At 49.9% G+C, this 16,396-nt stretch overlaps 5 protein-coding genes across 5 annotated transcripts; 4 read left to right on the forward strand and 1 right to left on the reverse strand.

Annotated features, from left to right (window-relative positions):
• Nucleotides 1-243: 243 nt before the first annotated feature.
• On the forward strand, nucleotides 244-1,774 carry F5Y00DRAFT_148066 (DExH-box splicing factor binding site-domain-containing protein). The gene has a single exon (XM_048004477.1). It carries the CDS (start codon nucleotides 534-536, stop codon nucleotides 1,614-1,616), a length of 1,083 nt encoding a protein of 360 aa, XP_047862168.1. The 5' UTR covers nucleotides 244-533; the 3' UTR covers nucleotides 1,617-1,774.
• Nucleotides 1,775-3,090: 1,316 nt separating this feature from the next.
• Nucleotides 3,091-5,308, forward strand: F5Y00DRAFT_244430 (S-adenosyl-L-methionine-dependent methyltransferase). Its single transcript, XM_048008821.1, has 4 exons — nucleotides 3,091-3,333; nucleotides 3,440-3,926; nucleotides 3,982-4,733; nucleotides 4,794-5,308. The coding sequence occupies exons 1-4, from the start codon at nucleotides 3,217-3,219 to the stop codon at nucleotides 5,016-5,018; spliced, it is 1,581 nt and encodes a 526-aa protein (XP_047862169.1). The 5' UTR covers nucleotides 3,091-3,216; the 3' UTR covers nucleotides 5,019-5,308.
• Nucleotides 5,309-5,531: 223 nt separating this feature from the next.
• Nucleotides 5,532-10,529, forward strand: F5Y00DRAFT_244432 (uncharacterized protein). Its single transcript, XM_048008822.1, has 3 exons — nucleotides 5,532-6,457; nucleotides 6,512-9,016; nucleotides 9,072-10,529. The coding sequence occupies exons 1-3, from the start codon at nucleotides 5,736-5,738 to the stop codon at nucleotides 10,219-10,221; spliced, it is 4,377 nt and encodes a 1,458-aa protein (XP_047862170.1). The 5' UTR covers nucleotides 5,532-5,735; the 3' UTR covers nucleotides 10,222-10,529.
• Nucleotides 10,530-10,701: 172 nt separating this feature from the next.
• Nucleotides 10,702-12,141, forward strand: F5Y00DRAFT_244433 (isoflavone reductase family protein). The gene has a single exon (XM_048008823.1). It carries the CDS (start codon nucleotides 11,084-11,086, stop codon nucleotides 12,002-12,004), a length of 921 nt encoding a protein of 306 aa, XP_047862171.1. The 5' UTR covers nucleotides 10,702-11,083; the 3' UTR covers nucleotides 12,005-12,141.
• Nucleotides 12,142-13,933: 1,792 nt separating this feature from the next.
• On the reverse strand, nucleotides 13,934-16,376 carry F5Y00DRAFT_244434 (general substrate transporter). Its single transcript, XM_048008824.1, has 5 exons — nucleotides 16,151-16,376; nucleotides 16,036-16,083; nucleotides 15,538-15,848; nucleotides 14,536-15,464; nucleotides 13,934-14,479 (listed from the first exon to the last, which is right to left on the reverse strand). The coding sequence occupies exons 1-5, from the start codon at nucleotides 16,241-16,243 to the stop codon at nucleotides 14,166-14,168; spliced, it is 1,695 nt and encodes a 564-aa protein (XP_047862172.1). The 5' UTR covers nucleotides 16,244-16,376; the 3' UTR covers nucleotides 13,934-14,165.
• Nucleotides 16,377-16,396: the final 20 nt, after the last annotated feature.

A 16,396-nucleotide genomic window follows, 5' to 3' on the forward strand; every position in this document is an offset into this window, starting at 1 on the left:
TTACTACATGTACCTAATGTATCAAATGCACTTCAATACCTAGGTACCTACCTACCTATCTATCAGGACTTAGATAGTCGCTTAGTATCCACCAGAGCCCTCTGACCATAGTATATTATATGCGCCCGATATTTTGTTTCTTTAATATCATGTTCCATTTGTTTGAAAGATTTAGAGTTGCGTTAAGTTATGAGGAAATACATGTATTACACTATGTAACTAGGTAGGTTGTACTTCGTTTATCTTTGGGGTCCAAGGTCCACGGGTGAATGCATATGGGGTGAGCCACACTTTATTAGATAATCCAAGCTGGATTGGAAATTTATGGCTTTTAGCCACATTTGACCCGCCGCCTGATGGAATGCTACCTCCGGAAGGTCTACCCAATGTACAACTTCGCCTTAGATTTACGTCGCCAGCTACATACTAAACAATAAAACAACAACTCTTCGCTACCTTATTAGCCTTCGCGTATCGGTACCAAACAGCTATATTTCTTGCCCCGCCTCATACGGCTGTTTGGATCAAACAAAATGACTGAACCAGCTCCGCGCATAGCGATTAAATTTGGTACATCGTCATCCTCGAAGTCTGTCAACGGAGCTAAGAAACAAGCACATTCCCAGCCGCCATCAACATTAGGCAAACGTCAGCGACCACACGTTCTCAGCCATGATTCCGATTCCGGGAGCGACGACGAAGCTCGACACGAAGTAATCACAACTATTGGTGATGATGTATCTGAATCTGAAGCTAAGAGGCGAAATCTGAAGACGGACAAATCGGGACGCGCCAACGCACCCTACGTGATAACCGGCCACAAGAACCGTGACTGGAAGGCTGAGTTGAAATCCCAGAAGAGCACCAGGGACAGTTTACCATCAAGGCGGGCGGAATCTGGCGACTCTGCAGAAAGAGATCCGGCCGACCAGGACAAGCAAATCAAATGGGGTCTTACCGTGACGAAGAAACCAGTACAAGATGATCCTGACAATCCAGATGAGAGTCCGTCAAGAGACGAAGGGTCTACAACAGCCGACCGTGGAGTAGTCCATCCCAGCGATGAATCTGAAGTTCCTGCGAACGAAGATACCGATGCTATAGATGCTCTCTTGGGCAAGAAACGAAAATTTACGAAGGACCTCGTTATCGAAGGCAAATCAAGCCATAGCACACCCACGACGCTTTCGGAACAAGATGCTTACCGTCGTAGAATGGAAGAAGCTGCAGAGGTATCGACCATAGACGAGTACGATCAGATACCTGAGGGCGAATTTGGAGCGGCCATGCTACGCGGAATGGGTTGGAACGGCGAGGAGCGCGGTGCGAAGCCAAAAGAAGTCAAAAAGCGGCCAAATCTGATGGGACTTGGTTCTAAGGAGGATGAAGAGATTAGGAAGGGAGAGTTGGCTCGAAAACACGGGCATCGTGAACACAGACCCCGTCTTAATGAGTATAGGAGGGATAAAGAAAAGGAGAGGCGAGACCGTGATGATCGCCGTGGTGATAGCTACAAGTCTGAACGCGAACGCGAGCGACGAGATTACGGCCATAGTCATCATCGTGATCGAGACCGGGATAGCCATAGACATTCCGAACGCAGTTACAGGCGCTGAAAGAGCTGGCTAATGACTAGTCAGTTCGATCGAATGGAATACCGGCGGCTACTCAGCGTACCACGCTATACTGACTACACAATATCGCCTCGTTCCTATATCTACAACACGACTTCCCATTATTGGTGAATGTTGGATTTCTTAGGCTGGGTCCGTTAATGCACAGAACATAACACCACGTACGGGATTTGCCACTCGGGATGAGATACTCGCCGAATATCTTCCGTCGACTAGGACCGCTGGTGACCCGATTATCGTTTGAGTAGGTGTCGTGCCAGATCAAATTAGAGGTTGTAATACACCCTCTGTTAAACTATTTAATACGCCTTAATACATACTGTTCGATGTGATACTGACGTAGGGGAACTAGACATGGTTGAGACTAGAATTGTTGAGCTATTCACAGTACCAGTTTCCACCAAATTGGTGCTCAACACATCAACGAGGCTCTTCCGGGACCTATAATGAATTGTTGGTATAGTCAAAGCGGAATGACACCTAAATAGCATGGCGGCGATCTAAGGCCTTGAGGACACGATTGCCTTTAAGTCGCCGTATTTGACTTAGAACTACAACGTTATTGTCGGTGTAGTCCTAGGTGGTAAACCGTCTTGTGGACATCGCTTTTTGTATTATCCCCCGGTCGATCCCTGGCTATTATCTTGTACGATATCGAACCCTGGTGGTACGGAGTGTTCCAGCTACCACACGTATGCGTGAGCTACAGGCTCTTTTGATATATTTACGAGACAACGACGGATGTTGTCTCCTATTACCGGGCGGGTTGTTCACGATTCAACGTCGTTTAATCCTAGAGCGGTAGCTCTGCCTCGGTACTGTGTCTGTACGAGTCATGCCTTACTACATAAGGACAAGTTGCAGATTCCAGTGCGTTATCGGTATCATACATAGTAGTGCCTTGAATGGGCTCTACAGAACAACGTGGCCTTTACGCCAAGGTACTAGATTTTGAGAGGTGGGTTTTATGTACTTCGTAATGTTATTTTCTGCCAGGTCTTGTGCAGAAATAAGAGTCTGAGAGTATTTGTTTAAGGGTATACCTTGCCTATCAAATTTAGCTAGTAGCTGAGATGGTATTACTTCCAATGTAGAAATCAACGTGGCTATGTTTGCTTTCCTGGTCAAACACCTGTGTGTATCCTAGATGTATCTTACATGTAGATGCATCCTACCTAGGTGTTGACCCCTATTCAATTTTTGGAAGCTTAGCGTTAGCTCAGTAGTGGGGATAACCTAGTACCTGGACCGCTGGATCGTAAAGGTAAGTGGGGGTTTTTCACACCGTTGGAGCTCTAAGTCGTGGCCAACCCCACTATGATTACAACGGAACGGCATCTACTGTGGTTCTAGCTTAGAGTTTTCCGCCAATTAGAGACGCCAATTCGTGAAAAGGGTTATCGGGTTGGTTATCGGGTTTGGACATGCAGGAAGGAGGGCGGTCTGTGAAAGTGGGAAGGGGCAAGAAATACTCTGAACTACCTCAAGCTTTTCCCACAAATTCTTCTTCCAACTCTTCAAGACACAAAGAAGGTTATCGCAAAGTCTTTCCCGGCCCTCATTGGCTTTGCAACCTTTCACTATGTCAAAACCTCATAGTGTCAATGGGAGCGAATCCGAGTTCGAATTCATCGAAACTCCCAAAGCTCCCACTCCTACCTTCGAAAAGTTTGAGGACTGCGGTGTGCCAACTACATCGGTAGGTCTTTTCTTTTCTTTTTGTTATTATCTTTTCATATCGGAATCCACGGATTCGGTAAACTCGTCTTATAGAAGCATTCCGGAAGCTAACATTATCTTTCTAGTACCCATCCATTAAAAATGCACCTCTCCCCGCGGATTCGGCTGGTTCTGACACCTTCTCTAATGTCCTGCTATTCTCTTTGATGGGCGGTGTCCCTCTTTGGATGTCATGGAAAGTCGGAGGTGGTCTAAAGACTGCTATATTCTTCGCCTTGTTCACCAGCATCCCTATTCTTGCTGGTTTCTGGCTCACTATCTCTTCTATAAGTCCTCGAAGGAACGAGAAAGCCAGATACCCCGGACGGCCGATCGAACACTACCTCACTTTCAAGAAGCAATCTGATAAGCTCAAGTATCATGGCAAGAACAAGATCCCCCTAGAGACCTTCTACGAAATGTACTTCGATGGTGATGTCGACTTCAACGGTGATTGCCTCGAAGTTATGGAATACAGACATGATTGGGCAAGCTTCCGATTTACCTGGGGTCTCTGCAAGTACTTCTTGTTCGGCATGATCCCTGAGGTTATCATGCACACTCGGAGTCAAGGTAAGATATTACAGGCATTAACTGCTAAGAATAACCGCCGGCTAACTCCACCAAGATGAGGAACAGGTTCGTGACCATTACGATCGTGGTGACGACTTCTACGGGTGGTTTTTGGGCCCACGTATGATCTACACTTCTGGTATTATTTCGGACATCAACACCGAGGAGACCTTGGAGCAACTTCAGGACAACAAGCTAGCTATTGTTTGCGAGAAGATCGACTTGAAGGAAGGCGAGTCGCTGCTCGATATCGGTTGCGGTTGGGGTACCCTCGCACGATTCGCAAGTGTCAACTACGGTGCCCATGCTACTGGTGTTACTCTCGGCCGCAACCAAACTGCGTGGGGTAACAAGGCTCTGCGCAACGTTGGCATTCCTGAGGAACAGAGCAAGATTCTCTGCATGGATTACCGAGATATCCCGGTGCCCCAGGGCGGATACAAGAAGATCACATGTCTGGAGATGGCTGAGCACGTTGGTGTTCGTAAGTTCGGTACCTTCTTGAAGCAGGTCTACGATATGCTCGACGATGATGGAGTTTTCTTCCTACAGATTGCTGGTCTTCGAAAGCCTTGGCAATACGAGGATCTTATCTGGGGCTTATTCATGAACAAATATGTCTTCCCCGGTGCCGACGCGTCAACTCCTCTCGACTTCTTCATTAGCGGACTGGAAGGTGCCGGGTGGGAAATCAAGGGACTCGACACGATCGGTGTGCACTATTCCGCAACTCTGTGGCGCTGGTATAGGAACTGGTTGGCCAACCGCGAGAAGGTTGAAGCTAAGTATGGAAAGAGATGGTTCCGCGTAAGTTTGCCATGAACTAGCCCTCGGGATGTATATTGTGTGGCTAACAAGTCGAAATAGATCTGGGAATACTTCCTTGCGTCCTCAACTATCGCTTCTCGACAGGGCACTGCTACTTGCTACCAGATTGTTCTAGTCAAGAACCTGAACTCGACTCACCGGGTTGAGGGTATCCCAACCCAGTTCGGTCTAACTGGTGCTCTAAAGAAGGCCGCCTCGAAGATCGATTTCGGGGCGTGGGCCAAGAAGAATGCCGACCAATTCCCTACTTCGGCTGCCCAGTAAGAAGCAGTAATTAAAAGAGCCGATAGCCAGGAGACAAAGTCTACATTATGACAGGTGCCACTGGGGAAAGTTGATGAAGGAGGCAGTACAGCTTTAGGTGGTAAAAGGAGATGTGTGTAACTTAGCTATTCAAGTAATAGGGGTGGTAGTATAATGCAGACGATAAAGTAGTAAATACGGGGCAAAAGAATAGCTAAAGCAGACGAACATAAATCTACCTGGTCGTCAACTGATCGCTTAGGTTGATATTCATACAGTACGTAACACAGGTTAAGCCGTGAATAAATTTTGAATGCAATTATATGTCTACCTCCTATACATAAGCTCTGAATACCTTATGTACGTGGGGACGGAATACATTAGGTACATACGCACGTGAGATCTGCATATAAAAATCCACTTGATAGGTACGTACACCCAGCCATTGAGTTTTGAGCCAATATTGAAGCCTGTTGCTGGTTCGCGTTTAGCGGTCGTGCGCCTAAATTATGCCAAGCCACTCCTTGTCCCGTTTGATTAGCAGCTGCTTGCTTCGGCTGCTTCGTCATCTACAACAATTGAACATATTTCCAATCCACAGACTTTCTACAGGCTTTCTTACTTCTTTAACATCATCATCATCGAGCAGCACTATTAGGTCCTTAGGACCTCTCTAGTCTGTTCCTCTAGCACTTCCTTTAGCAACACCATTTTCAGTCTAGAGATAATCGGATCAATATGTATTCCAATTCTAATTCGTTCATGGGCGGCAACAGCCTGCGACCCGGCCAGCAGTATGGCAACTCGTACGGTGTTCCAGGCCAACAACCCCAACAGCAACAGCCGGGGCAGCAGCAGCCGAGTCCATTCGCACCGCAGCCGACGGGATATGGGCAGGCCCCCTTAACCCAGCAGTATACAGGTTTCCCTGGTGCGCAAGGCATACAACCCCAACAGACGGGAATGCCTCAGGGAATGCCGCAACAACCCCCTATGCCAAATCTCCAGCCTCAGTTCACCGGGTTTCCCGGTCAAGCTCCTCAGCAGCAAAACTTCCAGACGGGCGCTCCGCCAGTACCGCAGATACCCTCCCAATTTCAGGCCCAATTCAACCAGCAACAGCCCCAAAGCTCATTCGCGCCAGCAGCCGCTTCGCAAGCCCCGTCCCAGTTATCTGCCCCGGCACCAGCAATCAATCCTCAACCGACAGGCTTCAGCGCGATGGCTGCTTCGTTCAAGACCGGTGGCGCGTCCGAGTCGCTGGCGGCGGGTCGAGGGGCTCATAAGCCTACAAACAAGATACCGAACATTAGGTTATCCTTTATCACAGCCCAAGATCAGGCCAAGTTTGAGACGCTGTTTAAATCGGCTGTGGGTGACGGGTCGACGATGTCTGGAGAGAAGGCCCGGGACCTATTACTGCGATCGAGACTTGATGGAGATTCTCTGTCACATATATGGTATAGTATACTACCATCAGCTTTCTAATTGGCAATTATCTAACCTCTGGATAGGACTCTTTCGGATACCACTCGATCTGGCGAACTACACTTCCCCGAATTTGCGCTAGCTATGTACCTCTGCAATTTGAAGCTTGTGGGTAAAACGCTCCCTGGAAGTCTACCGGATAATATCAAGAATGAAGTATCGAGTATGGTCGATATAATCAACTTTAGTATCGCGGAAGAAGCTGCTAGCTCTGGTGCGGCAAATACCGCAGATTTCACCAGGCAGAATACTGCCACGCCACCGACGATTCAGCATCCTCAGCCCATGTCATCTAACTCCCAGTTACTCCAGACGCAGATGACGGGATTCCCTGGTCAAGGAATCCAGCCACAGCAGACTGGGTTTCCAGGAGGCCTGAATAACCCGCAACCGACCGGGTACAACGGACCTATGCCACCTATGCCACCTATGCCTACGGGCTTTCCTGGAGGGTTGTCTCCCGCCAGCGCACTTCCTCTCAATGCGCAGCCGACTGGAATGCCCGGCCAATGGGGCCTAGTCAACGCCCCAGCAACCGGACTTCCTAATATCGACGCGCTACAGGCCCGAATGATGCCGCAGGCAGGTCGCGAGCAGCAGAATTATACTACTGCCGGCTTATCCGGTAACGCAGTGATTCCGTGGGCCATTACTAAGGACGAGAAGACCCGCTACGACCAATTATTCCGGGCGTGGGATGGTCTAGGTAAAGGTTTTATCGGGGGGGATCAGGCGATAGAAATCTTCGGCCAAAGCGGTCTCGAGAAGCCGGATCTTGAGCGAATATGGACCCTCGCCGACAACGGAAACAAGGGCAAACTCAACCTTGACGAGTTTGCCGTAGCTATGCACTTAATCTACAGAAAACTAAACGGTTATCCCGTTCCTAATGTGCTACCACCCGAGCTCGTACCGCCGTCTACCCGCAACTTTACCGAATCACTTGGTACTATCAAGTCCATGCTAAGCCAAGAGTCTGATTTCCGCAAGAACTCAGGCGCCGCTTTACTTCCCCAGAAGACGGGAGTTAGCTACTTGAAGAGCCATTCCTTTAAAGGAAATGCTGGGTTGAATGCTGGACGGAAAGATGCGACCGTGTTCAAAAATAACGACGATCAAGTTGGGTACCGGTCGAGCGCGCGACGCAGGATCGGAAATTCCTCCCCCCGGCCAGAGTCACCTTCGTCTGTTACGTCTAACGACGAACTTTCTATTGACCAGTTAAAGAAGAAGATTCGAGAAAAGCAAGTCCTCCTAGATGCCATGGATTTCAAGGACGAAGCAGCCGCCGAGGAGGATGATATTCTTGATAGACGTGATCGGCGCGAGGCCGAGGAGCTATACCGTCGTATTAGGCGAATCCAAGACGATATTGACGCCCATCCTGATGCTGCCCTTGCAAGTGGCGATTCTGAAGCCGAAAGGAGGTCTCTGAAGCGCCAGCTACAGAACCTTACCGATAAGATCCCTGAGCTAGCCTCCCAGGTTAGAAAGACCGAAAAGGCTATTGCTGAAGCTAGGCTTGAACTCTTCCGACTCAGAGACGCGAAAGCGCATCCCGGAAGCGCCTCTAACATCATCGGCACTGGACCGGGCGGCTCGATCACCGAGTCGGACCGTCTCAAGGCTAGAGCTAAGGCCATGATGCAGCAGAGGACGGCTGCGCTGACTGGCAAGAAGTTAGACATCGGTGATGATGAAGGGGATGCGGCGAAGAGGCTAGAAGAAGAGAGCCTCAAAGTTCGAAACGAAAAGGATATCAACGAGGGTATGGTCCGAGACGTAGAGGAGAGTGTCCGTGAATTTTCGCGAGGTATCGAAGAGAACCTCAAAGAAGGCGGCGAGAGTGCTGCTAATGAGCACGAAAAAAGGAGATGGGAAGATGCCCTCGGCGTGGAGGATGAGGTGCGAGACTTCATATTCGACTTGCAACGTTCGAGCCGGGCCGCTCGAGTCAGGGCCCAGGATCGTAAGGGTGGACGAGCACCCACGGCCGAGCCCGTTAAAGCAGAAGCACCGCCAGCTCGTTTGGGCAGTCCTTCGTCAACAACCCGCACTGCCACGCCACCAACCAGCCGGTCACCAGCGCCCGCCGGCGGGTCGTACTCATCGTATAAAACCCCAGAGGAGAGGGCCGCGTTTATTAAACAGCAAGCAGAACAGCGTATGGCCGAGCGCCTTGCAGCTCTTGGAATCAAGACGGCTTCTAAGCCCGGGGAGACTGCCGCTCAGAAATTGGAACGTGAGAAGGCAGAACGTGCGGCCAAACGCCGACAAGCGGAAGAAGAGGACGCCCGACGCGAGCAAGAGCGGCAAGCTAGAATTGCCGAGGAGCAAGGCGTGGCTCCTCCTACTCCTGCACTCAAGACGGAAACCAAGAAACCACCTCCGCCTCCTTCGAGGAAAGGTGGGAAGCATGAAGATGCATCTGCTACAAAGAGAGCTGAAGAGGAAGAGGGCGCTAGGAAAGCCGAGGAGCAACGTCTCGCCAAAGAGCACGAAGAGCAACAGCGAGCTACCCAGCAAATGGAGTACGTAACATGTCACCCTAATTTTCTATTTGTTATTCAGACTAACTCTTGACAGGGATGAGGCCAGACAACAGGAGCAAGAACTCGCCAACGAACGCGATGCCGCCTCTGCTCGCCTCAAGGCTTTAGAGGAACAAGTCCGCCAAGGCAAGCTAAAGAAAGAGGAAGAAAAGAAAAAGAAGAAAGCCGCTATGGCTGATGCGAAAGAAAAGGAAGCGAAACTGGCAGCCCAGCGTGCCGAAATCGAAGCTGCACGCCAAAGAGAACTTGAACTTCAAAGGCAACTCGCAGCGATGGAGGACGACTCTTCTTCCTCGGACGACGACGAGGGTCCGCAGCAGATCACCCCTCAAGCATCTACTCCTACTCTTGGTAGCAGTCAGCTCGGTAGCCAGGAACTGGAGCGTAAAGCTACGCCGCCACCTCCCGCCACCGCGCCGCCCGTCATGTCTCCTCCTTCGGTCGTCGCTAGCCCGCCCTCCGAATCGGAGAGCCGCAACCCTTACCGCCGAATGTTATCTCAGTCCTCGGAGTCCTCCGCGGCTCCCCCTGCGGCTGCACCAGCTGCTCCTGCCCCAGTTCCCCCGCCGCCGCCACCACCCCAGCCGGAAGTGTCCACCAATCCCTTTTTCCGAATAACCCAGGAGGCCAAAACGGCACCGCCTCCTTCTCGAAAGCGACCAGACACAGACGATGAATGGGGCTCTGGGAACGAAGAGGATGATGAAGATTCAGACGACGAGCGTCCAGCCGCCGGTGCTGCTCAGCTAGCTTCTCTTCTCTTCGGCTCCATGGGTCCTCCTCGACCACTATCGGCCACGGGTGACAAGTCTGCCGGAGCTTCGCCAGTTGTAACTTCAACACCTTTCAGCCCTCCCCCTATCGGAGAGACTGCGGGGTCGCCCGCCGCACCTCCGCCGCCGCCGCCCATGCCAGAGGCAGGTGTAGGAGCTCCCCCACCACCTCCTCCCCCGATGCCTAATTTCGGGGCTCCCGGGGCGCCACCGCCACCCGCACCGCCGATTCCAGGAATGGGTGCTCCCCCTCCACCACCGCCTCCAGCTCCAGGTGCTTTGCCGGCTGCTCCTTCGGGCGGCGGCAGGCCTGCTGCCTTTTTGAACGAGGTTCGCCTAGGCAAAGCGTTGAAGAAGACGCAGACGAAGGACAGGAGCAGTTCAAGCCTAGCCGGTAGAGTCTTGGATTAGAGCGACAGTAAATTTAATCACTATCGAAAGGGTTAGCTGTACGAGGTAGCCCAAGATCCACATACGCTCTAGGAATGAAAGACTTGGATGGGTCAGATTGTATGAGTGAGTGTTGCGACTACGTAGGGGTGGTGTTTTCCGATGGGCTTTGGCTTATGGCAAATAGATTTGCTAGCGGATAAACACGAGACTTCATTTTCTTCATTCGATGAGTAATAATATATACCTGTGTATTTATCTAATTACATCGTAGAGGGGAGTATTACTTCTCTAATTTAAAGATATATCCTATTTAACCGTCTTATCTACTTCACGTTGTTTTTTTCCTTCTTTTCACATCGTGAAAAGGTCAAATCCAATACGACCCAAGAATACCCGATATATAGAGATATCAGCTAAGCTTGACCGTACAGAGTTAAACTGTTCCACCAGCTAGGATTCAGTTATGCCTGCCAAGCCAGACCCCTCGGGGTTAATCAAGTTTATACATCATCATACAAGACGGGCCGCGGGTCGAATAGTCTAACCTCCGTTATCTCCTGAGACTCTCCAGTCTAATAAGGAGAAGGTAAGGCTGGCATTACTAATTACAAACTGAGGATTGTCCTATTGTCAGAATATGATTGGTTCTTAGCCGTGTAGCTCGACCTCAAATCATGCTGGAACTTTTAACCGCGAGCAGGGTTCATTTGTCATCGCGCGTGGTTTAGCTTGTTCCTTTGAGTCTTTGACTTGTATTAAAGGGGCTGTGATACTCGGTTGACATATATATATAATCGTCGGTTGCTTCTGGTAACTAGTTGACTTAGGTATCAAGTAACTAGTATATTTTACCTGGACAGGATTAAATCTAAAATCCAACATGGCCGCTTCCCCCTCTATTCTCCTCATCGGCGCCGGCGAGCTCGGCACAGCTGTCTTGGAGTCCCTCGTCGCGCACCCCAAGCGCAACGGCGGCTCTATCGCCATCTTCCTCCGTCAATCAAGCATCTCCTCGCAGGACCCAACCAAGAAGACGCAGAACGACCGTCTCAAGTCCCTAGGTGCTGCCTTCGAGGCGGGCGACCTGGCGAACGATTCGGCGGAACAGCTCGCTGGGGTGTTTAAGAAGTACCACACTGTAATCTCCTGCTCGGGCTTCGGCCTGCCGCCCGGGACCCAGGTCAAGCTCACGCAGGCGGTCCTGCAAGCTAAGGCGCGGCGGTATCTGCCCTGGCAATGGGGCATCGACTACGACGCCGTGGGGGGTGGTAGCGCGCAGGACTTGTTTGACGAGCAGCTGCGCGTGCGCTCGCTGCTGCGCTCGCAGCGGGATACGGACTGGATCATCGTGTCGACGGGGCTGTTCACGAGTTTCCTGTTCCTACCGGCCTTCGGCGTCGTCGACCTCCAACGGCGGAAACTGCGCGCCTTGGGATCGTGGGATGCGCGGCTGTCGCTTACTACGGCGGCGGATATCGGGCGTATGGCAGCGGAGGTGGCGTACGACCCGCGGGACGTCTCGCGGCAGGTGGTGTATATCGCGGGGGACACGGTGACGTACGCGCGCGTTGCGGAGCTGGTGGAGGGGAGGTTTGGGGGGGAGTGGACGAGGGAAGTGTGGGATGTGGAGAGCTTGAAGGAGAAGTTGAGGGAGAGGCCGGATGATGGGATGCTGAAGTATACGAATGTGTGGGCTGTGGGGAGGGGCGTGGCGTGGGATATGGAGAGGACGCTTAATGCGCAGAGGGGGGTTGAGTTGCAGGGTTTGGAGAGTTATTTGAAGGAGATGCCGGATTTGTAGGTGGTGGAAAGAAATGGGTTTGAGATGGGAGGTTTTGTTGGATATAGAGGTTGCGAGGCCTACATAGGTAGGTACTTTGATGGAATGTTAATGCTAATGTAAAGTAGCCTTAATATATAGCAACCCGTCTCTGATGATTTTAAGCTTCTAGTGATGAGATGAGCCTCAAGAATATTACTGACTAGACTACGGGCCTATTACCTATACCCCTTTTAACCTGAACGGGAGGTATAGGTGTGATGGGTATAGAGGTAAGTATAACCAAAGGTCGAAGAAAGCGGACTCAGGCCCTTAGTATTCTAGGGATATAGGTTAGTTATTATGCTTCATTGAAGGACTATCTACGTAGGTTCTAGGTTGGTTACCTACTATAGATGTCATTGCTATGAGAACTGGATAGAAACCCCGTAGTTAATAAGACTAAATATCTTCTACTACGGGCTATCCGAGGGGATAGATATGAAGTAACTTTTAGCTGTTAAATATGCTACGCCTACGTATTTTCGGCTGTATGATATTCAACCGAGGACGTCTTAGTGACACAGCTTGGCAATGCTAAAGCGGCTGACTGCTATAATGCCCTCTAGCTTCATATTGTCTAGCTTAATATCATCAAGCTAACTGTCTCTCTGTGATCAGCTACCCAGGAACAAGCCTGTCTGATTCGACGACTGCGATTAGGTCGAAACGTAGATCCACGGTACCAGCACGGCAGTTATCGTAGTCCCTTGGTGAATTACCAGTGCGTCAGCTAGGGTCTTATTTCCCTCGCCATTTCTATATAGGTACCTAATTGGTCTAGGTATATAACGTATTCGGACTGATTGTTTCCATTCTCAGACATCATGTGTATGACTACTCGTGGGGCTGCGACAGACACAGCGGCGATCCCACGGCTTGGCTCGATCTGAGGCCCTTGGCGGTGCGTCTTGGCAGATTCAACAACAGTGTGAGACTCCTCGATACTTCGAAACGTATAACTCGAATGCCTATTTTTGGATTGCTGTTTGAGGGGAAATATGTGTGATAGCTGGTTGGTTCAATCGCGTGTTCATCGAGATGAGATCTGGAGAATATGATAAGAATCCGGATACCTCCACCATCTTTATGGCTTCCCCTTTCTTCTATTGGTAGCTAGTCCTCGTCCCAACTTATTTCCACTTGTGATTATATCTTGTCTTTTCTCCGAAGTGCACAGGTGCACCATATTATAATCTTTACGCCTTGAGCCAGTCGTCTACTTTTCCCACACGCCTATCACTTACGACTACATCCAACAAAAGCGCAATATGAAATCCGCATTTATTATCATCTTCGCCACGCTCATTGGCCTCTCTATTTGCGCCCCCTTAAATATCAACCTAGGAGCCTATTCACCTGCGCTGGTAGTCGGTGATGGTGCCATTGGGTTCAACGGGGCCGAAGGCGAGGCGGCTGCTGAGGGTGCTGCAGCTCTGAATGGCGAGGGAATTGCTTCTGAATAGGCATATCAGATACTGGACTAAATGGCAACTAGCTCTATGGTACGTGCTGTTATACTCTTAGCGCATGTAATATCTGGTTATGATATTAATGAACTTAAATAGTGTTTAATACCCCTTTCTCTAATCCGTATGGGGATGGTAATGTGAGATTCCGGGCTGGCTACACATAATACACTTAACTTCGAAAAGCCATAACCATGGCCAAAGGACTCCTTGGGAGTTAATACCAATAATCTTTGTTTCAGGGCAAAAGGCTTGGTCGAGTATCATTGGAAGGTGACTAGGTCATGAGTGGTGTGAGTAGGGTGTCATCAATACCTGCTTATGATTATATGCACAGAGAATGAGAAGCTTTCTTCGTACAAGACGCAAGCCCAAGGGCAGCTAAGAAGAGATGACGAAGTAAGGGCGTTTCATCACTATATCACTACATATTATTTAAATGGTAGAAATATAATTGATTCAGGCTATACGCTAAAGTCCAGGGGTATCGATACTCTTCACCAATTCTAGTCTTAGACAGCTGGAGTCTATGTGTTTCTGGATCACTCTCCTTATTATACTTAAGCACCCGTCTTATTTATACCGATCCTCTAAAGATGCCAGAAGATGGTGAAATCATGATTAACCGTGCCGAAAGGTGACATGCCTCACTGTAGTTGGAGATAATAGTCTATCTATGGGGACGCATTTTCCTCGCTTTCCGTATGGATAGCCGTCTCGTTCTTTGGAGTTGCGGGGCGCGCTAGGATTCCAGCCTCAGGGTCGACGACATGCTCGCCTCTTTTAGCAGCCTGAATAAGGTCTGGCCGCTCTTCCTTGAGTCGCGCAAATGTCTTCTCGGCATCCCAAACCCATGGAGTGGGTGCTGCAAAAAGGAGGTCCATCTCCTCTAGCGTCCGCTGGTTACTCTCAGGGTAGAGAGCCCAAACGATTGGAATAGCTAGTATGTTGCACGCACCGAAGATGTGTAGCGTCGTGGAACCAATATCTGGGACAGTTTAGTTGGATGTAGGTATAATAAGTTCGAATAAGAACAAAACTTACTCGAAAACATGACCGGGCACAGAAGCGTCAGCCATCCGTTTCCAATCGACCAGCCGACGACACCCCAGGCGTTCCCCTTTGCTCGGACCTGGAGAGGAAAGATCTCGGCAGGGTATAACCAAGGCACCGTCAACCAGGTTGCACCGAAGACGGAAGTGAATATAAATACGAAAGATGCCGCTGCTGCTCCGTAAGAGCTGGCTTTATCCAGTTCGCCGTTCGCAGTCGCATCTTGGCCCAGCTTAGAAAAGGCGCCGGCAAGGAACATGGCGATTCCTTGACCGACAGCACCCCAGTACAAAGTCCACCTACGGCCGATACGATCCAAAGTAAAGACGCAGACGAGAGTAGCGAACATATAGAAGATGTTGTTCAGACCGCTAATCCACTGGCTCTTAAATGTGTCGAAGCCGGCTATGCGAAAGATAGTAGGCGCGTAAACGGTGACACCGGCGATACCAACCCATTCCTGGATAATCTGCAGCCAGATGACAAGTTGCACACGTCGTCCGGTGTGCAACTCGCCCGAGCCGATGCCAAAAAGCATATGTAGATACGAGTTCTTTTGAGACTCTTTGGATTCGAGGGCGACGATGTTAGTGATGTCGTGCAACTCCGACTCGGCCCTCTGAAGATCCTCTCCCGTCGATCCTCTTAGTCGATGCAGGATGAAGCGGGCTTCTTCAACGCGCCCAACCTTGGCAAGCCATCGAGGCGATTCCGGGAAGAACCAGACCGCTCCTAGGAGTACGAGGAGCGGGATGATTTGGAATGCGATGGGGAATCGCCATCGGAGTGCCGAATTGCCATTATCGATGAACGACAAGCCGAATTCGAGCCAGTAAGCTACGACAACACCGAAGATGTTTAGGGTAAACTCGATAGCGATGAACTGCCCTCTCGAAGTGTGTTCTGCCGTTTCAGTCGCCCTGATAAGGAGTTAGGTTAGATATAATTAGACAAGTAAGGTTATAAGTGCTCAACTACGTAGGAATAACTGACCAGACAGGGACGATGGCATTAAGGATACCAGTTCCGATGCCGTTCACAGCGCGAGCGCAGATCATCCAGTTGTGATTCATGGCCGAGCACTGCAAGCTTGCTCCTATAACGGCCCATACCGATCCTAAGGCGATAGTCTTTATTCTACCGATTTTATCGCCAACCCATCCTCCGCCTAGACACCCAATTAAAGTCCCCAGGTAGTAGACGGAGACGATACCGCCCTGTAGTAAACTGTCCGTGATAATAGGTTCGTCTGTGTCAGGATCGACATATCCGAGGCCCATGAGATCGATATAGTCCTTAGAGTTCTAGTATAGCAAAATATCCCATGTTAGCTTTATAATCCCACTGTTTTTAGAGCGCTTGAATTCTTTCTCGAGCAAGCTGAAATAATAGGGTTATCCCACTTACTGCTGAGTATTAGCTACTGTATTTACACGAAGGAGAAGTTTGGGATAATAAGGCATTATAAGACCTCATGTTGCTATACGTACCGTTCACTCCAGACATCATACCCTGATCATATCCAAAAAAGAAGATAGACTATGACGAGTTAGTTAGACGTAAGCGAACTATCACAAAAGCGCGCGGAATATTGTATAATACACACCAGCGCAGCGATGCAGTTGATCGCAATAAGCAGCTGTCGCTTCTCTAAGAAGTTAGCTACATTAGTGCCGGGAAGCCTCTCTATCTTGGCCATTCTTGCTTGGAGCAATACAAGGTCGATTCTGTCACTACTCACTCAGACGTATACATGCGTCGCCTCTTGTGAGAACAATCGCCAATGTTGTGAGAGGTTTTCTAAAAGCCTACATGAGAGGGGGGTGATCTACATGATATATACCCAATGAAT

This window comes from Daldinia vernicosa (genome assembly GCF_022497035.1).
Source record: "Daldinia vernicosa strain CBS 139.73 unplaced genomic scaffold F5Y00scaffold_46, whole genome shotgun sequence".
Classification (NCBI taxonomy): domain Eukaryota; kingdom Fungi; phylum Ascomycota; class Sordariomycetes; order Xylariales; family Hypoxylaceae; genus Daldinia; species Daldinia vernicosa.